Source organism: Siniperca chuatsi, linkage group LG5 (assembly GCF_020085105.1).
Source record: "Siniperca chuatsi isolate FFG_IHB_CAS linkage group LG5, ASM2008510v1, whole genome shotgun sequence".
Classification (NCBI taxonomy): domain Eukaryota; kingdom Metazoa; phylum Chordata; class Actinopteri; order Centrarchiformes; family Sinipercidae; genus Siniperca; species Siniperca chuatsi.
This window is the reverse complement of record NC_058046.1, coordinates 2,356,790-2,382,215: the sequence shown is the minus strand read 5'-3', so window position 1 is coordinate 2,382,215 and position 25,426 is coordinate 2,356,790. Positions and strand designations below refer to the sequence as shown.

General features: G+C 40.1%; 1 protein-coding gene across 3 annotated transcripts in view; it reads left to right on the top strand.

The window, feature by feature from the left end:
• Positions 1–25,426, top strand: part of znf608 (zinc finger protein 608) — a 49,080-nt gene that overhangs the window by 5,833 nt on the left and 17,821 nt on the right. For all 3 annotated transcript variants that reach the window (XM_044196980.1, XM_044196977.1, XM_044196979.1), the window contains exon 2: positions 16,524–16,794. In XM_044196980.1, coding sequence (XP_044052915.1) covers positions 16,524–16,794 — 271 coding nt within the window. The remainder of the gene's footprint in view (positions 1–16,523; positions 16,795–25,426) is intronic.

The window sequence follows — 25,426 nt, the reverse complement described above, 5'->3', positions numbered from 1 at the left end:
CGCAACACTGAAGGGAAAAGGCTCGTGAATTATGAAACCGCATAACAGCATCACAGCTGTTGTGATTCATCTCACCAGAATGTGATGTCATATATCCCAACACGGTTACATCAGGTTCAGAAAATTGTCTTTCATAATCATGTTGGAAAAGTGATTGTTATCATCACATGGACCAATAAAACAAAAAGTAAACTTCAGCTGTTGGTTATTATGATGAATATGGAGGCAGTGCAGATCATTACAAGGCAGTAATTATCTAACAGTAATGTTAATAATGGTCCACCCCTTTATCCAGGTGAAAAAACAATGCAATGATGAGTCAAATGAGATTTATCTGTGTAATGCCATTCCGCAGTTTTTATGTTTTCATTGGCATAGCTGGATGGATATAACAATAAATAACATAATGTCCTGGATACAGTGTGTGATTCCACAGTTATTAATTCATTTGTCCATTCGTCCGTCTTTCACATTATCATTTAGGTTTTATTCACTTAGTAAAAATGTAATACATTTTGTCGTAGTTGTTGTTTTCAAAGGTAACTTTTTATTTAGTTTTACTCTCGTTTTCGTCTGAAAAACAGGTTGTCAACGAATTTCGTCATAGTTCCTGTTGACAAAATTAACACTGTTCGTTATTACAGGCACATTATAGGTACTTTATTTCTGATTTGACCAAAGTGTGTTATAAGATGAGATCATATCATTAAAAAAAGACAGAAAACAAATTCATAGCAGTCATTAATAATCAGTGTTTGTACTGTATGCAGCACAGTACATCTGAGGACAGTGTCCATTATATATAGCCTGTCTTTACATCAACCAGAAAAAATTAAACCTGTGTTAGTGATGCACATTACTGTCTGAGGTATTACACTGCTTAATAACCTTATTATGTGCTCATTATCAATGCTTTTTAATTCAAAATAACCATATTGTTTCATTCAGTGTGCAAACTGTGAGATTAATAACACATTACAATCATTAATTACATCCATTCAGACAAAGGTGCATCTACTGTAGCTTCACTGTCTGTACATTTGCAATATAATGCAAAGACGATGCATGTCAGGTTATTAAAATGATTTTAGTTTTGTGTTTGCGTCAGTGAACAACAGCCTGGAGCGATGCTTCCTGAGCAGTGATGTAACCGTTTTTTCACTAAACATTTTGAGGCAACGGGCCAAAGCTTCTCTCAGTTTCACAGCTGAGAAGAAAAAGCCACTGCATCTTTTTTTTAGTCAAATTATCAGATTCATATTAGTGAACACATTGAGATTAAAGAAAAAGACTGTCAAAACAGATTTTCATTTTGTCACTTAAAGTATTTTGCTCCAAACCGTCAGCCTGTAAATGATGAAGCTGTAGAGCAGCTGTTGCAGGTTTAATGCACCTTGTTCACGTTCACCACATTACATTTACAATGTGTTAATGATGATAAAAAGGAGGGAAAAGAAGTGTTAATGATGCCTCTCCATTCAAAATGGACTGTTAGTGTGACAAAGATAGAGATGTTGTGAATTAAAATCTGTTTTCTTGCTTTTTTAGGCTGAAAACATTCTTTATCCGCTACATTCATTATAAGCATCTAAGTAGCACTAAACAAATTTAAATAACATGAAAACAGGCAGATTTTAAGAGAAAAATAAAATGTAATCATCATTTTTATGTTTATTAGCAGTTGTTTACCTGCCGATGATCACTGACAGGAGATGATAGTGGACCATCCTCTTTATTTAGGGTGTTACCATCAGAAAAAGTTCACTGGTCCTCAGCAGGATCCAAGCTCACATCACATGTGTCCAGTCTGCACCTGAGGCTGAAAATCATCAGCACTTTGATGTTGTTAATGCATTTCATTTTCAAAGAATATTGAGCGTGGTCAGACAGGTATCCAGCAGCCAGCCAGTCAGACGTCTTTCCAAAACACTGAGCACATTTTCTAAAGGCACAAAATGTCTGACTCCGAACTCTTGATGTGGATTTCTAAACATGGACAAACCACCGGGGATCTGACTCACGTCTGCTGAGACGTCAGATCTGAAATGCGCAAAGACTCACATTTACAGCTGTTCAACTGAGTCACATCCACTGCAGTTTACTGTGCATCTCTGTGTAATACAATAACGAATCTCAACATTCAGAGCAGTCAAATTGCATTTAGACAGACAGACACTGAATGAAAAGATGTAGCCATCTTTCTTTACAATGAGACCACTGCATTAGCACAGCAGGTATGTGCAGAAGCTCAGACCAAAAGAAAATGCAGGGATATCCGGCTCAACTTTGCCATCATCCAATCAGATGCGTCCAAGCCCGCATTCCAGGTAGAATACTTTGTAACGTGAATATGTGATTGTGCCAGACTAGAACATTGATATTTAACGTCCAATACCAACATTTATCAATTTACTTTTTCCTGTACAGGTATCTGTAGGTTAAGGTTAGGAAAGGTGATGGTTATGGAAAATAAACTGCGGCTAAGGCGTAGTTAGTGTTAGTAACTAAAACACAGTGTTACAGCCGTATCAGTTCAGGATGTAAACACAACAGTGACATATTATCACCTTAAAGTTGATGTGACTGTTTACACATTCATGCTCCGTAGAGCTGCAGAGATGGTGAGAACTGGTGGATCGTCACTACAACAAAACCTTTTCACATTAAAGGTAGCGGTTTAGGTAAAGGTTGTGTTTTGGTTAAAAGAAGCTTGCATTAACAATTAACCCCGACACCCTGACTTTCCACTTCGCTACACAAAGAGCACATTACTTCCTGCATTGGCACTGAACTTTGGCACTGGATGTAAATTGTGCACTGTGGAATCATCGATTAAGAGAGTGAATATCAGGGATACTGGGCCGAGACTGAGGATAAAACAGCTGCTTTCCAGACTTGTAAAATCTCCTGTTTTCATAGTTTTTTAAACTGCTGTGCAGTGTTTTGGTGTATGATTATCTCATTAACTCATGAATCAGTTACATTCTCAGCAACAGTAAATTTGGTTAAGTACATTGCTTCTGTATCAACAATCACACACAATCCTTTGTGAGCTTGAGAGCAGGCGCATGGGTTGGTGAATGCACTTTAGAGCACCCACCCCGTTCTGTGGACATTTTGCAAACAGTAATATTGTAGACGCTTAGAATCTGAACACTGTTCTCTACATCATGTTTCTCCTCAGGACTTGAAGTTGGCTTTTTAGTAATTAAAGTGATTTTGGAGCCTAGTGAGCAGAGGCGTCTGCTCTGCCCAGCACCTAGAAGATGCGTGTGACAGAATGACTTCAGTATTAGAAACGAGAGATTGCTCAATCAACATCATTAACACACACAAAAAAACATTTTCCTTCCCCAAAGACAATTTACTTATGTTTTACCTTGTTGGGGAATATTTATTTTTCCTTCATTTCATTCCTAGTTTCTCTTACTACAGACAAAAAGCATCAATTTAAAGGTCAGTGTAAGATCCAGCTTAATTTCTGTGCTACAGTACAAACTGGTGCTGGTGGAAGAGTTGTGCTTTAGTCTTGTCTGTCGGCTCCTCTGGGCTGTGATTGACAGGAGATTATTGGTTTAAAACATGAAAATCAGACAGGCAGAAGGTAAAAGTAGCCCCCCTGGTGAATGTGAGAAAAATCTGAAGCTTCAGAAGTTTTTCAAAACGAGCATGTGACCTTGAAAGTACTTGATCTTTGTCTTTAACACCTAACTTCATCAGTATGCCACAGTTCCTCTCGCCATCCTGAGGAAAATGTTGTGAGGGAGATCTGCAAGTATAAAACAAAGGGTTTTAAATCTGCTAGTGTCGTAGATTCTGTCACTGCCGTGTTATTTGCTCTTACCACCAGTTTAATGCTGTGAACATAGAGGCTTACAGCTTTCAATATACTGAACACTAAATTGTAACTGTTGTGCACTGAATTGCAGTCAAATGAATATGTAATGACAACTATAAAAATACCAAGCATCTTCTGTCTCTGTGTATTTGTGGCTCGTTGGTCCATCCAACACTCGTCTTGATATATAATCTGCCGTATCTCAACACCCACAGACTAGATTTCTAAGAACACTGCTGTTGGTATGGTCCCCAGAGTAAGATCCCTAATCATTTTGGTGGCCCCCTGAACTTTCCTCTAGCTGCACCATCATGACAATTTAAAAATATATAAAATCAATATATAATCAATATAAAATCAAATGTTCACATTCCTGCTTCTCTGCATGCCACAGCAAGGCTTTGCAAATGTAGGAAATGATTCAACATGTGAGCTAAAACTGTCAGTCATTTTGCACGTCTTGGTGCAGCTCCATCAGTGATGTTACAGCGGGCATACAAATCAGAAAAAATAATTCTCTATAGGATGCAGACAAATGTTTAGACAGAGGAAAAAATCTATTGGTTCATTTCAAACCTTTATTTAAACTCGAAGAACCATTGAGGGTGCCATGATGTTGAGTTACATACAAGTTAAAATAAATAGGACAAAACACAGATGAGAATAAAGAAAAATCAGTTAAAACAGTTACACTCTGAAGCAGGGAGGTTTGTGATTATGGTTTTAAATATGTCCATATGTTGGTAGAGTATTGATTTTTAGTGTGTGTTGAAGAGCATTCCAAGAATTTGGGACACTAAAATGAAAAGGCTGACTTTCCAAATTCACACCGTGCACAATATGGTAAAAAAAAATAATCATATTGCGATTATTTTGACAGATATTATGATTGTGATATGATTCACGATTAGTGGGAATGATCATTTTTGCATCACAATTTTTATTTTCAATGAAAAAACTACTAAAATCATGTTGTGCGATTTGTTGGGATCTGTACCAAACAAACACGTTTTTTTACATCTGGAAAACAAGATGTGAAGCCGGGGCGTCTCTGCAGCACTGCTGTACTTCATTATAATGCTGTTTTGTCACACATTTTACCTTTATCAAAATATTGCAGCTTCTGCAATTTGGATATTGCACTTGGCCATATTGCGATTTCGATAATATTTCGAATAGTTGTGCAGCGCTAATGCACTCTATTATAATCGATATCTCTGTCTCTGGTAAACAGCATGATTTTTGTTTTATTTGCATTAAGTACCAGTTGAAGATTAATAAGACCATCTTGTAGAGCATTAAAGGAAAGTTGCAGGTTCTCAGTGGCTAGTTGTACAGAATCAGCAGTATAGTACACAATAGTGTCATCAGCATAAAGATGGACTTGACAGCCACTCTGAAGAGACAATATCATTAATATAAATGGTGAAGAGGATAGGACCCAAAAAGCCTTGCGGAAGACCTTTTGTTACTCCTTTTGCAAGAACTCAGACTGGACACTCCCCGACTTCACACACTGAAGTCTCTCAAACAAATAATTTTGGAACCAATCACAAGCCTTTTCATCAAAGCCAATACTGCAACCTTTGTAAGAGCAAAGGATGATCAACTATCAAATGCTTTTTACAGCTCTATAAGAAGAGCAGCACAATGTTTCTTATTGTCTAAAGCGGATACTATATTATTTGTAACTAATAGCTGAAATAGTGATTACCTCTAAATCCAGATTGGTGCGGACTTAATACAGAGTGACTAGAAAGAAATGCCTTGAGTTGGTTATTTACAAGATAATTGGTCTGTAATTATCTAGATCGTTTCTATCACCTCTATGTAATGAAGTTACATGGGCTGACTGTGAAACCTGTTATAATAAATACATGAATATAAAAATAAAATATGGTAACTGAGTTATTAGAAAAGGTTCATAACAAGGTGTAATGTAAGCAGTGCTAAATTGATTAGTGCCACAATAAATATGTGATCAATCATCTGCATCATCAGAGCTAGGTGATACCAACTAAAATGCCAATATTCGCTCAATATATTGGCATTTTGATTTATTGGTCTAACTCTAGAATTAGAAAAATTATTTTCCATTTGACTTGATAATTAGACAAAAGCTCAAATACAAGAGAAGAACAAGTGCATGACGAGTAAACGGCACAGCTGACAGTATTGTTCCCTACTCGAGGCACAGAAGTGTGTTTTTCAGAGCAGTACAGCTCATGTGGAGGCTGGACTGAGAGTCCATTAGGTATCAATGCCAACCAGTGTGAAAGGGCTTCATGGTACGACGGTACGCCCACGTGCTCTGCAGGCTGGTAGGTTTTCCTCTGCATTCATTCACCACAGTCTGCACTGCTGAAGGAAACACTAAAATAAAGAAAATGCATCATAATATCACCGCCCAGCATCTGTCATTACCTGCCAAGAATCACCTCATGTCCTCTTCTCCCCTGCCTTTCATATTTTATTTAACTGCAGCTTTCCTAACATCTTGTTCCTTTTTACACACAGGGGGGTTCTAGTTCTTCTGCTCAGACAGCGAGTGTCTCTCCTCTAAAATCAGATAAAAGATTGTTTCATCTGAATCGGCCAGTATAGTGGAAAAGGAATGGGGAATGAATCAATGGGGAAATTTAGTCCAAGTCGAAAGTGTTTTTGGAGATGTGGTTAAGAGCTGCTGGTTTGGAACATTTTATGTGTTTTTTAAAGTGTTCTTCGCAGCATGAAAGATTTTCTCAGATTTTGTTCTTCAGAGATTCTGTTGGACATCATAATGGGATACAAACATCCCTGTTTGTTAAGGGTGTAGTGTGTTACTCTGAAATTGTGTTTTGGCATAAACGGTTTCAGCACAGTTTCAATGTTCTGTGGGGTTTTTTTACTGTCAAAAGGTTCAAAATGGTTTAACTCTATTTATGATGAATCTTTCATGTAGGAGAGATGTAAGACTTTTTGAAAGATGTAAATTTGTTTAGAAGCAAAGCAAATTTTCACCTCACGTCGTAGGTGCAAATTTGACCGCTGGACCGTGGAACACATTTGGCCTAATATGTTTTGAGGAGAAACGTTTTGCTGCCTGCATTATGTTGGCATTGTTTTTTCTAGTGTGGGAAGTGCTACATTTTCAAACTGTGGTACATTCATGGAGGGGGTGGGTGAAGTAGTAAGAGTAGGAAACAAAGGTTTTTAGGAAACAAAGGTACTTTTACGACTTCAGTTAAATGTTAATAAAATAAACTTGTCCTGTCTCGTGTTTAGAGTTTCTTTAGAATTTTTCAATATTTAACCACTGCCACGATGTTTGGCGAACCTTATGGAAAATATGTTAATTAACATGTCCTCAAACAAATCTGGGAGGCATTACGTTTCCTTCAAAATGTATTTGCTCTTGCAAATTAGTTGTATATAAACATCATCTTCTCACATCTTCTCTAGCTCACATCTGGGAGCTAACAGTCACATCAGGGGTCACTGTGTTATTAAAATGCCATTGCGAAAAGATAATCGGTCCCAACGACTTGCTGTTCACTTGAAATTGTTCTGTATGTTGTAAGTAACGTTTCTGTGGCAGTTATGCTGATCGGCCGGTCAGCTCTGCCATCTTAAAGGTTTCAGATTTCCCTGCAGTAACCTGATTGAGTCGCATGTATATTAAAACTGTCTCTGGTGTTACATCAGCTGCCAGATTGAAAGCCTGTGATGTCTGTCTCAGTTCAGATGCTTTATAATTCCATCATTATGAAAACGCTGCTTGCAAACACTGCAACTCTGGAAGATTAATTTATGCAGAATTGGGCTAACATAATTACTGTTAATGGTTGATTGTGCAGCAGCGGTGATGCTGAAGGAAAGAGAAAGTGGTTGTTAGTTTTCGAATGTTTTGCAGCAGCCAGAGTTATTATGGCAGTGAGTAATGTCATGCCATTAGAGCTTGTCATTTAATAGGAAGGTAAGTGTGTGTGTGTGTGTGTGTGTGTGTGTGTGTGTGTGTGTGTGTGTGTGTGTGTGCGCGCTCTTATGGTGATACTGTAGGGAGTGAAAAAGAGAGCAGAGAGATGAGAGGCTGAAGAGAGAAAATGGGGAAAAAAAGATGGCTACCATTCGCAAAAACACACACGTGCAACACAAACACACACTCCACAAACCACAGATTGTCTGCACATTCACACACACACACACACACTCACAATGCCTCCTCTTTCAGCAGCCTGACAATAAAGACAGGGATGATTTCTGTCTGGGAAAAAAACTGTCAGTGTGGCTGCTCACTGGGGGATTTAATAGGAGGGGAGGAGGAAGAGGAGAGAGGAGAGGAGGGGCAAGAGAGGAGGAGGACATGAGAACAAGAAGAAGGGAAAGGGAGGGAAGGATGAGGAAGAGAAGAGGGAGGAAAAGGAAGAGGAGAAGAAAGCAAAAGGACATGACAAGAAGGTGGAAAGTAAAGGGGGATGAGAGGCGAGAAAGGGAGGAAGAAGAGAGGAAAAGAAGAGCAGGAGGAGCAAACAATGACAAGAAGCAAAGACAACAAATAGGAAGAAGAATGAAGGGAGGAAAGGAGGATGTGAGGCGAGGAAAGGAGTGTAGGAAAATGAAAAGATGAGGAAGAAGAGGAAAGAAAGGACAGGAAGGAAGGAAAAGAAAGTGGTAGGCAAGGAAAGGTAGGTGGAGGAGGAGGACATGAGGGCAAGAATAAAGGAAATGAAAAGGGGAGGAGAAGGGCATAAGATGGGGGAAGGAGAGGAGGGAGGAAGGGGAGGGGGAAAGGGAAGAGAGACAAAAAGATGAGGAGGAGAAGAAGGAAAGAAGAGGGGAAAGAAAGGACGAGAGGAAACAATGACAAGAGGCAAGGACAGGAAAAGAGAGGAGGAAAAGAAGAGGGGAGAAAAGGAGGAAGATAAAAAGAAAAAAGGGGAGAGGGGGTGGATTAAGGTGGAAGAAAGGAACAAAGAAGAGGAGGAAGAAAGGATGAGAGGATAAGAGGACGCGAGAAAAGGGAAAGAGTATGTAGAGGAATAAGAGGACAGAAAGGTGGAAAACAACGGGGAAAGAGAAGGACAAGGTGAAAAAAATAAGAGGAAAAGCGAAGGAGCAAAGGGAGAAAGAGGAAAGGAAGTGGGATGATCAAGAAAGACAAGCAGAGCATTGAAGGAATGGAGGAAGACAAGACAGTAAAACAAAGAGGAAAGGATGATCAGGGACACAAATGACAGAAAATAGGAGGAGAGGACGAGGAGAAAGAGGAAGAAGAGAGAAATGCAGCTCAGGCAGCGTTTTCTCGTCAAACGAGTCGACCAAATTCAGTTTTACAGATTCTATAAACACTCCATCCATTAACAGAGCTGGATGAGGGGCGGATAGATGGATGGAAAAATGAAAAGATGGATGGATAATTGGATCATTGGATTGATTAAAATTCTTTATTGGCATTTTTGAACACATACAACAGGATTCCTCTGTAGTCTGAGGCGCATAAAAATGTGATTTGAAGATAAAAAATAAAAAATAAAGCGTAAAAACCAAAGATGAAAAAAATGTCTCTTTGTTTAATTATAGATTTTAGAGGCAGAATTAATGGAAAACTCAGCTGGCTCCCCTGACACCCCCCATCCACCCCCTCCCTCTCCTGATTAATTTGGGTAAATCCAGCTCTGTATGCAAGTTAGGACAGCTATTTGTGATTCAACCTCAACACAAAGCTCCAGCGTGTGGGAGGAAACATTGAAGTCAAACCGGCTTTGGGTTGAACTGCAGCAGATTTTTCCTCCCCCCCACTGCATCCTCTGCCTTCCACCACTGGAGTGGATTTAAAGGGTGAAATCGATTAAACGGACAGCTTTTATCTAGATCTGCAAGTATTGTGAAAACAGACTTTCCATTTTCATTTGTTAAAGTTTCATTTTAATGTCTGAGTTAGCCTTGAGGCCGAGGTTGCAACTGAAGCCCCGCCCCTCAGTTACTGTGGCTACACCTGTCAATCTTTCCAGTCTAGCCCTGCACGGACGCAGTTTAATGATAATAACAGTGGTAGATTTGCCACTCGAAATTTGAGGTGCTCTTTGAAGCAACTGGTCCATTGCCGCAAATGAGAAGGTGCTTTTGTCCACCATAGACGAGGCCAGCTTCGCGTTTTTACCCGACATTTTTGCTGAAATGACGACTGTCACTGGCAGATTTTTCCAGCTGTTGCTAGCTAGCTATTAGAGAGCCAAAGTGAATCCCAAACTTCCAGGTTCTGTTTCAGATAGGGCTGCAACTAACGATTATTACCATTGCCAATTAATCTGTCGATTATTTTCTCAATTGATCGATTATTGGTGAGTGTTTCCCAAAGCCCAAGATGACGTCCTCAAATGTCTTGTCTTGTCCACAACCCAAAGATATTCAGTTTACTGTCATAGAGGACTAAAGAAACCAGAAAATATTCACATTTAAGAGGCTGGAATCAGAATTTTTTTTTCTTAAAAAATTACTCAAACCGATTAATCGATTATCAAAATAGTTCCCGATTAATTTATTAGTTGACAACTAATCGATTAATCGTTGCAGCTCCAGTTTCAGAGGTAAGAAAACCTCATTCAAAATCACATTGACATTTCTAACAACATAACTAACTAAAAATCCAGCATTAACATAACCATATGTACTGTGGCTCACTTCATTTGTCTAGACAGAGATGGTAATTGTTTGAAAAAACATCTAATATTGTTGTTTACTTAATATTTCTGCTTTAAGCAGCCTTTAACGAACATTATGTACCAGATCATCGTGGCTTAAATGTCACAGCTCAGTCCATGGATGGGACGAGGGGTTGGGCGAGCTCAGACATGTTTGTAATAACAGCAGACAGACAGAGAGGATTGAATGGTGTAGACATTTTTAGATTAAAGCTAAAAAGTTGATAGAAGAGAATATTTGTGGCTTAGTTAAGTTATGATGACGTATGCGATGATGTTTCACTTTTACATAAGAAAAAGTCATCTTGGGTAAAACCCCAAATAAATACAAAGCAGAGCTGCTAACGTTAAACTAAATCTGATCCCGGACCAGCTCCCACACGGTGGATGGTCCAGTCCTGAATGGGGTTTTTCTAATGTTAACCTGTAAGGCCATAACACATTGTAATTAGCTTATGATATGCTAACTCTTGGCCTTGGAAGTAGCACTAACGTCAGGTAGCTACTGTTGGTAAAAAACTAAGTAGCCATGTTTGCGGCTTCCCTTTATCCTTTTTTACTGTGTTCTTGGCGTGCTCATGGTTTAATTATCTTGTTGTCTTTAGAAAACAAAAGGTAGTTTTGTTAATGGATAACAATATTTGTTTTTCTGAGATAATTACCTTGTTATCATGGGAAAATTACCTTTAGTTTTCTTGAGATGTTGATCCCATTATCACGACAAAACAATTGTGCTATACTGAGATAATTTGATAATTAAATAACTGTAATTAACTATTCTGTTATCTTGAGATAACAGGATGAAAACAATTATTGCAACGATGCTGAGTGCCTTTTATTATTTTGCTTTGGAACATTACTGTCTGTTTGCAAGGGAGAACTAGAAATAAGAAATTCACTAACACATCTCTTTTTTTTGTAGAATAACACAAAGGTTTGGTAGTTTGTCTGCTGATTCTGTAACTGAGTCTGTGAGGAAGGATGGGAATGGATTTTATCTGAAAGAAATTGAGGAAGGCAGATTCTCAGTTTGTGCACAGCTCCAGGGTCCATGCATTTTTTAGTGTTATTTGGGTCTTTGTGTATTTCGTGCTCCTTTGTGGTTTAGTTAAAGCAGTGATACTTGAGTCTCTCTCTTTTTTAGATACTGAAAGGATCACAAAACAAGATATTGGAGAAAGAATACAACAAGGGGAAGCTAGCCTGCCAGCACCTCTAAAGCTCACTAATTAACACGTTGTGTCTTGTTTGTTTAATGTGTCCAAAATCGAAGTGGAAAAAAGTTGCGGGGTTACATGGGGTTAGGTGTCCGATTATTTCTTGGCTCTTTGCAGTAACTTCCTTAAGTCTGGTTGCCTGGCAACTGGTCCTGACCAAGAAATAGTTTGGCACATTATCCCCCATAAAACTATGAATTGTTGTGAACAATTTTGTTACCTTTTAGACAGAGCCAGGCTAGCTGTTTCCCCAGTCTTTGTGCTAAGCTAAATTAGCCGTCTGCTGGCGGTAGCTTCGTATTAGCTGTACAGACATGAGAGTGGTATCAAACTCTCTGCAAGATAGCGAATAAGCATATTTCCCATTGAACTGTCAAACTGTTCTGTGAAGCATTTTAAACATCAGCATGTTAACACTGTCAATGTGAGCGTGTTTGCATGCTAATATTAGCATTTAGCTCAAAGCACCACACACAGTAAGTACAGCCTCAAAGAGACTCATCTGCAGTGTCACGTAACGTCATGTCGTTTGACATCTTTACCACACAACAGACGCTTCACCCAGACAGAAACGGCGTCTGGTAGCTGGCAGTCAGGTGTGATACAGATGCTGCTTTTCTAGAGAGTTGATGCACGTCAGCTCTGGGAAATGGGACGGTCTTATATCCTAATTTGTCTTTTTGAATGAGGGTTAAAACATTTTCATATAACGTTATCAAAGTACATTTGTCCAGGTATTGTGATAATAAATTGAAGATCTAATGTTCAGCTCTACAGTCAGCCACAGATAATCAAAACATGCAGTCCTATAAAAGAAATATATCCACTGATTATTGCTTTGACTGCCTTGCTCAGTGACTGGGTTATGCTGTTCTCCCACTGCTTCAGTTTTGGCATTTGAACTGACAACATTCACATGCATGTTCCTTTAATGCCAAAGCTGCCTGCAGTTCTGTTGTGTCGCTGTGCTTTTTCTGTGTGTATTGTACGATTTTTTTAATTAAGAAACAGAGTGAGAAAGGATGATTTGTTTGAAGCGTTTAGCACACCAGAGAGCACGCTTGTGTTTTTATTGTTATTTTGCTGTGTGACTGCGTCCTGGCTGACTATAGCTGCTATGTGAATTGCGATCGAGCGTTGTTTTTCTGGGTGTTTGAGGGAGGAAAAGGCGTTAACGGCACAACAGAAATCACCGGGGATCATGATTCTTCTTTTATAGTTAATTTGCTTTGCGGTATGGTGGAAGAAGTCCTGGGTGGTCTTTGTCAGCAGCTGTGTGGGAGTTAACAAACGGTTTCAGGAAGCACAGGGGATCGTCTGTCTTTTGTTTTATTACTATTCTGCATGATAAATTTGCATTGTTTATCAAGGTTTTAACATAAATCCTCGTGAAACAAACAAAGCTCTCATAATACCTGGAGTACAGACACTGTCAGCACGGGAGACCGTAGAGTAGAAACTAAATCCCGAACCCTGAAGTATTGGTGAGTTCCCTCTACCTATTGAGCCACACAGGGACCAGAGGAGGGAAAGGTAATTGTTTTGCAACTCGCATGCATAGGTGTAACTTTGTAGTCACACATGGTAAACACCCCAAATAAATTCACATAAAGTATTTGTCCCCCTAAATTAACTCCCTGAAAGTATAAGAGGCTGTCACATGTTTCGTTCATTAACATTTTGACAAACAGCTGCACGGCAGATCAATAAAATAATCATGGAAAGCAGCACAGTTTTTTTGGCCCTGATTCTGACCCTAGTCCTTCAATATTGCATATGTGCTGATCTCCAGTCCACAGCTGGAGCTGCACTTGTATCCTTGGCAGTAACCCGTCAGTTTAAGCTGCTGTAGGAGAAAAATAGCAGAGGGATTATAAAGAAAAGCACAGAGCACCCCTGAGTCTTTTGTTTTTCTCTCCAAAGAAGTAAGAACAAAACTAATTTTCTCGTCAGATTCGAGAGCGACCTGTGTGAGTAACTGATTGATCTTCATAATAACACAACAGAAGCACAACTCCTTTATCTGGGCAACCAAACGCCACAGACGAGCTCTGCGTTGGACTTGACAAAGAGCTGCTGTTTTCTCAAGAATTTACAGCCTCGGCTTGGCGAGAAAGTTTTTTCAAACTGGGAAATCACTCAAGAATATCGTGCAGTGAGATATCTGTCAAGCCTGTAATCTTTATTGAGTCATAACGGCGAGAAAAGTCCTAGATTGCTGATTGCTGCTGCTCTCTCAGCAGAATTATTTCCCAGAGCTGTTGTAATTGGGACCATAATAAGTGGTGAAGATAAGAGTGAGGCTCTTACAGGCACCAGTGACTTAGTATTTCATTACATGTAACCATGGCGATGACAGCGGTTAAGATCACTCACACACTTTGAAAACTGAAAACATTGTTCTTGGTTTTATGAAACACCGCTGGAGACTGGAAATATGATACGACGCCGGTCCTCTCACCTACGTGCAGTGAGTGTTTGCACGCAGTGTCTGTACCATCAGTTAGACGTCTTCACGGACCTCATTTTGGATCGGATCTAATTATCTTCGGGGGTATTCGAACGAGGTCTGACTGCCCCTGGTTCCCTTTCGGAAGACCTCTGCCATGAGTGCATGAAAATGTATCATTGATCACTGCAGTGTGAGTGTATTTTCAAACCCTATCAGCGCTAATGCTGAACTACATGATAAGACAGCACTTACGAACACAGCAAAATGTCTTTGATAAGATGGTAGAAAGGTCATTTAATATCCTACACGTAGGTGGAATTGGAAAATACATCTTGTTCCACTTTGTTTTTTGTCTTTCAACTAATCAGTTTATTTATATTAATAATAAATCCAACACCACTCCTCCAAAGGCATGGCAATGTTGCTCTGTATCTGCCGGAGGCATAAACAGTTAATCGTTTGCCAACACAACAGCCATAACAACTCTATAAGGTGACAATATGTCAGCGCTGTGTGTTTCTGCTTGTTGTCGAGTTCTTCTGCCCTCTAGATGCCAAAGAATGCAGCTTTAATTTCAACGTTTTCATTGCACCCGGCTAAAAAATGTTTTTTTCCTATCATTTATGTTCGTGGACAGCACATCTTCAGTTAGAGAAACCTAATATTCTCCTGCAGCTTCCCTCCTAAACGGCGCCCAGTGTGGCCGTCCAGTCGTTAGGGCTTTCAACAACAAGGAAAGATCTCTGTCGTCTCCTCATTAAACAGGAAATCATGAATGTGGACCAGTCCTGAATCAGTTGTTTAGGTTAACTGAAGTCAGGTTTTTCATAGCCTCTGGGACGATCTGCAGTTTTTCTTCTTTGACTTAGTTGTTGCCCACTGTTTCTCCCTGTAATAAAATAAAGATAGTGTAACTTATGAAAGAAGAAATAATATTCTTCCTCTTGCAAATGAAAAGTTTAATTCATAAGTAATAAATTGCACTGTTGCACAATTCAATACACACAGGGGGTTTGCTGATACAGCCTCACTCGGTCTGGTATGACCAGTAGCTTATGGTGGCTAATGTTAGCTAATAATAGCAAAATGTAAGTAGATATTTCTGAGTAACAAACATTAACGAGTCCGTTCACTGACTACAGCTTGTGCTACAGTTACACTACATTTTATTTTTGCCACAGGGGCCAGTGTTCAGTAAAAGTTACATAAACTCACTTTAAAGGGAAATTCTGGTATTTGACTTATTTTTAAATAAAGTGGACCCCAACAAGAAATACGCTGATCGTGGCGAGGAGCAAGTGCTTCCCACAGCTTTCCGAAAAACATCAATGTAACAGAAATGATCTTGTCTTTTAGTCCAATCAAAAGTAAACACTGGAAATCCTTGCAGCTGCTGTATGACATGATGTCTGTTACATAGTTTGTTTGTTTTTTTGGAAAGCTGTAAGAGGCTCCTTTCCCAAATCATCATTCCTGCATTTCCCAAACGGAGGTGATGAGTAAAATGTTTAATGAACAATTGACACAAAGGACAAAAATATGAGAATAACAGCCAGGTTGAGTTTCCCTTTAATGTCTTGTTAAAGCTTTAGACCACAAAAATCAATACATAATCTGCATATTGCTGAACCCCATTTTGGAGAAGCTGATCCCCACAGCAGACTTAAACAGCATACAAATCTCATTTCACGTGTCAACAGAGAAACCATTTATGTTGTTATAGTCACACTGGATGAGCTCCGGGAATGTTGCCTTATTATACTGTTGCAGATTTTTGCCAAGTCGCTCTGTGCAAAAGAGGCAGCTAATTATAATGTGCATCTTCTATATGTGTGTATGTAGGTTGGAAACAGTTTCTCCTCCCAGAAACTAGTAAACGAGGGTGAAAGCTTTGCCTCTTGCGGACTCCACCAGTCATGATAGAGAGATGAAGATGAATCAAAATAGACGGGGTGAAAAAAAGATTTTCTAATATATAATCTGGATATAGTTGAGAGATGATTAGCTGCCACTCAATATTAGGAAGTTTGCAGAGTGCAGACTGCAGATGGAATAAAGAAAATGTCTCCTCTTCTGAAATGTCCTTTCATTGTACAGTGGGATTCAACATTCAAATAATCAAATGTCAGTTGGACTCACGTCAGTAATATTAAGATAACATTAATAATCTCTCTCTCTCCTCCTCCACTTTTTTTCTGGAGAAGTATTCAGCACAGCCACGGCCCAATAGAACTGATTAATACCAAACATAAAGTGAAACTGAAGTAAAATTACATATTACCATGCATGGCACTCTCTTTCTCTGATTTTTAAGAATCCTCTCCTTTTCCCTCTAGGTGGACCCCATGTTCATGGTGCCAGCTCCCCCTGCTCCAGGCCACCCCGGGGCCCCCGGATCCTCTCTGCCTTTGGCCCCCTCCTTCTCCCCTCCGGCCCTGCCCACCTCTAACCCCAAGCAGCTGGCGGTGAGAACGAGGTCTATAGGCACCAACACCCAGGATGGAGCCATCTCAGGGGCACTGGAGGGCGACTCGGCCTGTCTGGGGCCCTGCCAGCCCGGCACCAGCGTCAACCTGGAGGGCATCGTCTGGCACGAGACTGAGGAAGGTGAGGAGCATAATCTGAAAAGTGGGGCATGCAAGATCCTCCTGGGTTGTAAATGGCGATATCTCACTAGTGAACACTCTGGTAGCAAGTTTAAAGGGTTTGTTCACCAAAATTACAAAAAACGCAAAACGTCTCCATATAGAACCAGAACTATCTACATGGCTAAATCATACTAAAGTTAAGTAGTAAACTGGGGCATTAATAGTGCATACCTTTTGATTTTAAGGCGTCAAGGACTTAAAGGACTATACTAGTGTTTTTGCATGTATACTTTTCATAACTGCCGTTCGTAAAAGTATTGTTTTAGATTCCTGAGTGTGTTTTCCCGTCCTCCAGATAGCCACCGGCTTCCATTCATTCCATCTCTATAGTAATAAAAACAGCTTTGCGGAGGCTTCAAATTAAATGAAGTGATTATGGTGAACGTCATCCCAGGAAGCAAAAAAAGTTGAGCCCAACAGTGGCATAAATCTGGCATGCTGGGTTGCCAAACGAGCTCATATACAAGTCTGATTTTGGGTGCTGACACTGGCCCAAAACCCGGCCCAACGGCTTTTAAGGGAAACTGGTTCTCAGTCCGATTCTGAATCCACAATCTGCAATGGGCACGACATGGCTGACTACCTTTAATGTCTGTTTAAAAACATTTTAATGACAAAAATTAGACAAAGATTAAAAGCGCACATGATGCTCACTATGATGAATTTCATACTCTTAAAACTTTAAGGCTCTAAAAGTGGATTTGCATTCTAAAAGTCTTAAAGTTTCCCTATTTTTTAAAATTTTGTTTGTTTTATTTTGTTATTATTACTTTTTGCGTAAGAAGGTAACTATGTTATTATAAGTGCCACATAAATAAAGTTATAGAGGTCAGCGGTCAAATGGCTGGTTAAATGTCCTTTTAATATGTCGAAGCAGTGATATTATTTCAACTGTTTCACTGTGTGTGTGTGTGTGTGTGTGTGTGTGTAGAAATAAGCAGAGATTTGAACTAAGTGAACGTCTTGAAACAGAAAGTAAGTGAACGCGAAAGTCTGAGCTGTGTGGTGAGTCTGAGTGTCTGCAGTGAAGCGGTCTGTGATGGTAAGGGTCTTCTGTCAAACACGGGTAAATAAAATACTTTTGTCATGCCTCAGTGAAAGCCAAGATGGTGGAAACGCATCAGCAGCTTTTCTGATCCGCAGGCTTGACTTTGACAAAAGACTTTTTTTGCCTTGATGTGTTGAAAAGCCCAGATTTACAATTGACTGCACTCTACCAGGTGCAGCGTTTTTTTTTTTATGTTTTTATTTCCATTATTTTCCCATTTGAGGATCAGTGTTTGTCCTGCTCGTTTAATCTCTGACTCCAAACAGACTGAGAGACTGATGGATGAAACTATTTTTTACTCAACGCCGGCTGAGTGAAAGCTGCACTTTGGCCATTCCCCCAAAATCTGAGAGGTGTGAAAATTCCGTTTCCAACAAATGGTTTGTTTTGGTCCTTCTCATTAAACTAAAGACAGTGTTGTTTGCAGGATAAATTCAACAAGGGAGACAATAATTGGAGACTCTTCATTTAGAAGCTGTAGCAGGACAGCATCCAAATTTCTGACAGCTCCCGGGAAACAGTGTGTCTGGACTCTGAGTAAATATTTCTACCTCCTCAGAAGTGCTTTTCAGGTTCACTGGACTGTTCTGTGTTTCCAAAATGAGACTGGCCTTACTATAAAAACAACACCACTGGTTGTTTGACAAAATTATCTTAAGTCTATTATATTTCCGGAGCTTTTATCCGCATTTCAAAGTCTTAATCAGTGGATGGAGTTGGTTCGGTTGTTATCATGTGACCCAAATATGGAACTTTGGTCATGTGATAACGGGTGGGCGTATATGAGGGAAGATGTTAACCCCTGTCTCTGTTCAAATGTCTCTGGAGTCAGATGTGAATGTCCTCCTTGAGCTGCCTCCTGCTTGATGACTGATGTGCTGTGGGTGGTTTGGCTCTGGTGTTTGCAGATAGCATCGATCGATCGGTCGAGCATCCTGTTGTTGCCATGCAAATGCTGACTCTGGTGTGTCAGAAGCAAGGGATGAGGTAGTGTACTATGTTACAGCACCACGACACCACACCAGCGGCGGGTGACGTGCACCCGCTGTTTTCTGTGTAGGCCTTCACAGCGACGGCTTCTCGAGTCATTGCTGGTTGACGCTGTCAAATGATCAGGATATGCCACTGTCCTGCTTTCCCAAGTGAACTCTCCAGAAAAGCAGTTGTACCACATTTGCACATCCTGGCCTCTGTACTACGGGTGACGAGCCAAGCAGATGCAGTAAAACTGCCCCCCGGTCCCAGCAGCGTTACAGATGGTTAGTCTATCGTAAAATACTGTTAACAGCCCCGATTATTTATATATCTATATCGTTTTTGCCTCTCTGCTAAATCATGGGGCTGTTTTGAGCCTCCTTTTACCAAATTTAATTTCCTGATCTTGGGTTTGTGTTTCCTTCTTGTAGGTTTTTGTTTAGTCCTCTGTTATGTTTTGTTTTATTTGTACTTTCTTTTAAGTTACAGTCTTAGTTTAATTTTCCATATTTTTTGTTTCTATCAATTAATTTAATAGTCTTGTCTCCTTTTCTCCTTTTTTTTTTTTTTTTTTCATTTTGTTACTGATGGATTTAACGCTGATGAAGTTTTGGAGATTGTTGTGCTTTTTGTCATCTGTTCGTCTCACATTAAGGCAAAGTGGTGAGTCACGTTTAATTTGTTAAGCAGCTGCTTTCTGTTGTTTATCCTTCTGAATGTTGGCTGTATTTTATCAGTGGGAAGTTTAAAGACTCTGTCAAGCCCGCAAGATGCCGCAGTGTTTTTACCTTGACTTCTTCTTTTGTCTGCATGACATGCTGTGCCATGTGTGTTTGAGCATCAGCTGATGTTGGTGAGATGACCAACCACCTTTCTCCAAACCTTAACCAAGTAGTTATTGTATCTAAATCTCACCAAACCTTAACCATGGAGGTGGCTGATCAGAAGTTTTTGAAGGCAGTAACAAACCGTGTGGTCCTGCCGATATGCTCCCATGTTGTGTTTTGTCATTGGAGGACTTGTTGCCCAAACAACAGTGTTACATCTACTTCTTCATTCAGCCTTTACAGGACACCACAGCCAGAACATCACCTTGCAATATTACCTCTTTGTAGAGAAAACGTGGGTTTAAAAATCTATATTTCAACTCAGTTTGCCTCCTTAAAAGATTCACTGTTTGGCGAATTTCAATTGGGCGTCTTTACAACTAGTGTGGGTTTGAAAAACATATGCCACAGAACAAATAGATGGTTCTTATCTTATCGTTCCAGACGCTTTGTACTTTCCAAAAAAAATAACCAAAATCTAGTTTATTTTTAAATATGACTGGATATCCTCACAAGAGCGGGTTTGGCGTTGAGCTGCACATAATCACGAGTCCAACACAAGAAGAAAAGTAGAACCAGAAACCCGTCCAACACTACAAAATGATACCATGGGAGTACCGGGCGATGGATCAGACGGCCTGATGATTCACCCGCCGATTTCGACGCCATCGCACTTTGATAGGCCGTTAACGAGGACAGCGCTCAGCACTACGGCCTCTCAGTGGAGGTGTAATACCTTACTGCAGGCTGTTAATGAATAAATCCCATCTCTCGGTGCCCATCTCGCTCTGCCAGCCGCTGGGCCTCTGAAGTGGAGTGTTGAGTTTGGCGGAGAGGCGTTTGTTTCCAGGCCCAGTATTAATTAACTGGAGCTACTCACTCCGCCCGGGCAAAAATAAAACAGGAGAAGAAGAAGAAAAAACAAACACAGCACAGGGGAATATATTCTAGGCGAAGAGTGCTCCTAAACAGGCCAGAGAGATGGAGAGAGGAGAGAAGGAAAGATAGACAGTTAATAATACATCTTCTGCTTCAGACTCTGAAGTGAGAGAAAAACAGACGGTGGATAAAATTTCTCAGCAGAGTGAAAACACTGAAATTAGATTTGCAGTCCTTGACAACCTTAAACAGGTAAAAAGAAAAAAAACAAACACAAGAAGGAACAAAATGTAGATGATAAACACCGAAATCATTCGAATAAAGCTTCAATAGTCAAGCGAAACATTTAAAGCAAACCTCCTCCTAAATTTTAATAACAAAAAATGTAATGCTGAGCAATTAGTCGATCATCAGGAAATTAATCAACTACTAATTTTGATCATTCATTCATCATTTAAGTCACTTAGCAAGGAAAAAAGCCAAATATCCTCTGGTTCTCCAATGTGAAGATTTGCTGCTTTTCTGTTTTATATCTTTGTAAACGGAATCTCTTTGGGTTTTGTTGCTCAGAGAAAACGCGACGTTTGAAGTCATCTCGGGCTCTGGGAACTTTTTACTACCTACTGACATTTTAAAGAGTAAAAGATGAATTGATTAATTGTATGAATGATCTGCAGATGAGTCGAAAATGAAAGTAATCGTTAGTTGCCGTTTTAAGAAAATGTTAAAATATTTCATTTGCATCAAAATACACATCATGACAGTCGATCATGGGACACGTGAGGCAGATTAGTGTCCGAAGTGATGAGTAATGTGACGTGATGAGAGGGATTTACATCAAATCCTGCAGATTTGACTGGATTAACATTTGACATATAGCAAGACATAACTTGACAGGGACTCAGGTTTAAAACTTGGAAAATGTATTTTTCATTTCACTGTCTTTTAATATTCATTAATATTCAAGTGTTGATACGTTCAAAATAAGATTTTCAAGAACATTCAACTTTAAAACTGTATTTGGCGATCTTTTTCATTACAAAAATTCATAATATACCAGCATATTTAGGCGATACATTAAAACATTTTCAGCATTTACAGGAACATTTTCCCTTTCACGACCTACAAATCAAATATTATTTCAGATTATTCCAGTGGCAGATTTGATTTAAGAGCAGTAGTTCATGAGAAAACTGTTCAATAACGCCCTAATGTATCTCACAATGTAAAGAAGTCCTTTTGGATTCACACAAAAGGCGAATCACTTATATTCAACTTTCCACCAAATTCCACTCAAATCTGTTCACATATTTTTGAGATTTCCTCCTAAGAAACAAACAAACCAGCAGGACTTGTTATTTCCTCCTTGGTGCAGGAAATAAATGGAAACAGAAAACATCAAAGCATCGTGTTTCCAGGTTTGTGTGAGTAAACAAACAGCAGCAGCATCAGTGAAGTGAAGCAGAGCAACAGGATACATAAATAATATGAAAGATAAATCTGGAGTACATATGCACTGCTTCTAGCAAATATATCTAACACCCAGAGATACACCGTAATGTACTGCCAAATACTAACATGCAAACGTACAGTATGTATTTTACATAATATACAGGGAGAGTATGAAGAACAAGCAGAAAGAGAAGAGGGATAAAGGAGCGAGACAATGGATGTAGTGCTCAGTCTGTGTCTGAACAGGCTGACAGGACTGACGGGTAGATGGATGGAAGAGGGAGAGAGAAGTGGGGAGATGGACAGAATGACAACAGAGGTTTTGTCTATATTTCTAAACCACCAGCGGGATGGAGAGGATTGTAAAGATGGAGACAGATAGAGACAGACGGAGAGATGAAGAAGGATCATTTCGATGGACAGTGTCAGAGTCAAAGAGAGACGAAGAACGACAAAGACAAAAAGAGACACGAGAGAGTATTTTTCATCCAGAGGAGTCCTCCCTGCTGCTCAGGGACTATCGTTCAGGAGGCGGAGGGACAACTGGAGCCCCCTCCTCGTGACGGCGGAGGGATACGAGGGGAAGATGCTGGTTGCATGTTAATTAAGCAGAATGCTAATTGCGAAGACGGAAAGGAGAAGACGAGACCACCATTTCAGCTTCAGACCCCCTCCTCTTCTCACTCCTCCTGCCTGCAGGAGACCAGAGTCTGATGAGCGCTAATCAGATGCTGACTGGCTCGACTCTTAGCTCCCCAGACTGTCTGACTTCAAGACTGTCTGTCTGACTGGATGCCAGAGACAAAGTCAATGACGAGGACTGTAAATAATTACTGTTGGAACGTGATTTCCATCTTGTAAACACACATATAAAATAATCACGCGTAATAACCACTGTAAAGTAGCTGATTGATGTTATTTGTCCTTACAGGAATAGTGCAGCAATTTCACTTTCTGGTGGAGAGTTAGATGAAAAGATCAATACCACTCTCATATCTGTACGGTGAATATAAGGCTACAGCCAGCAAGATGTTAGCTTAGCTTAGCATAAAGACTGGAAACAGGTGGAAGCAGCTAGCCTGGCTCTGTCCAAAGGTAACAAAATCCACCTACCAGCATCTTTAAAGCTCACAAATTAACATGTTATATCTCATTAGTTGAATCCGTGTAAAACTGAGAATTCACCAATTTCGGGGGGGTTTGTGCCGAACAATTATTTTTTTTCTCTGAGTAGTTGCCAGGCAACCAGCTGAGAAGAACCAGGAAGTAACTGCGGACGCGCACATTTTTGAAACTTTTTTTTGCCACTTTTTGCCTCCAGGACACACCGGCGAACAGATAACTAACTAAAGACAAGAAGGGGGCAGGCAGAAAACAGCAAACATGCCGTACAAACAGCGACATGCAGCCACTGTAAATGTGGCCTTCCTGGGTGCTTGCTGTAGATCAAAACGGTCTCCTAGAGATTACATTTATATACAGCTAATTTGCAAATCCGTTTTGGAGGAGACATAATGCCAACCGGATTACATTTTCTAGGAATATAATGAGGAAATGTTGTTTATTAACGTTGTTTATTAACGTATCAGGAAAGTTGCGAAAATGTTGATATTGAACGTATCAGTAAAATGTTCACTGACTACGTATAACAACAGCATTATTAAACTCTATTATGGTTATGTTTAGGCACTCGTAGCACTTGGTTAAGGTTAGGGAAAGACCAGATACCACTGTCTTTCCCTGATCTGAACCAAAGTGCTTTCGATGCCTAAACCTGACCACAGACGGGACTCAGGATGTGAAGCCTGGTCTCTGGTGTCACAGTCCTGTACTTTGTGCGCCCACCATCATATATACATTGTACATAAATGTGTCCCTCACTTACAGTGGCAGCCACTCCCAACCGAAGGCTGACTGGGAACCAGTACCCAGCCAACTCCCAGCCGTTGGGAGTCTCCCCCTTCCTCCTGTTTCCTGACATGTCTAGATTCACGCCCATTCATTCAATTCCTTCACGAAAACACATTCATAGATATACACATAAAGCGGAGGGGGGAATTTCATTTCAGCCCAGTACCCAGCAGCAGAGCCTGCAGCAGAGCCTGCTGGGTACTTAGCCGGGCTGAGAGCTTAAAGCAAAGCAGCAGCAGAAAACATGATTGTGGAAATACTTGCAGAGCAAAGAAGCAGCAGCGACATTGGCAGCGCAGAGGGAAAGATGGGCTCTGAGCTTAAATAGACCTCCACATTGAGAGAGTGTGTTGGATAGGTGATGCAGAGATGAGGCATGACGCGTGTGAATTTAGCAGCTACTGCCTTAACTGGCTCGCGGGGTTTGCTCCACTTCTGCGATCTTTTTCTTCCATTTTAGCAGCAGAGTCAGCAGCTGTTACTGACAGAGTTCAGGAAAATCGAAGAAAATCGACAGACTAGACAATAGAGAGGCTATAAAATCAGCTTACAGAAGGAATGAATGTGAACTTTGAAGGAAAGAACATTCATTTCTAATTTTTTCATTAAATTAGTTTTGATAATTTGTTTTGAGGCAGACAAGGTAGACGAGCCAGGAAGGAAGAGAGAGAACATTTTCTTCTTCACTCAGTGATAAACAAACCCTGAAGTCACTGAGATACAGATGCTCAGATTCCGGGACAGTTGGTTCAAGGATTTTCTGAGCGCTGCTCTCCTTCATTTAAGACTTGTTTGTTTCTACGCAGCATCTGTGACGCAAAACTCAGGCAGGGCATTTATTTGAAGGTTTAAAAGTTAGAAACAGGCTCTGAATGTCAATACAAGTTCTGAGGAACATTATACTGGCATGGACACCCACATTCATGACAATGAGACGAAAACTGATGAGCTATCGAGTGTGTTGGCATCTTTTCAAGAAGAGGCAGAGTCACGCTGACTAAAAATAGCGACTGTCACATTTCAACAAGGCTTTAGGGGGCGTGAGAGAGAAGAGGAAAACCTCCACTGTTTGCTGCTGACCCTGAACTGGGACAGTAGTTACTGCACAGTGACTGAAATGAACCTGAATTAAATCTTCATATCATCAGTGATTCAATAATGAATGATTGTGCGTGAAAACAGACATAAATGAACCAGATTTGACCTACTTTTTAAGTACATAATGAAACCAGTGCACATCCCTATATGTGAGACTGCCCACTATCATAATTCGTTGCACTTTATCTAATAAGTAAAGCTAGTATTGTACTCTATACTTCATATGGAAAGAATGACAATAAATTGTAAACTGAGCTTGATTTATTTGACTGAAGCATCGTGCATCGACCTCATCTCAGCAGCTGCATTGTTAGCCAGACCGGCAGTGATGGATGTTGGTCAGTGAGCGTTTATTTGGAAACTTAGTTTGGAAAACCAAAGGTCCTTTTCGAGTAAGTGAT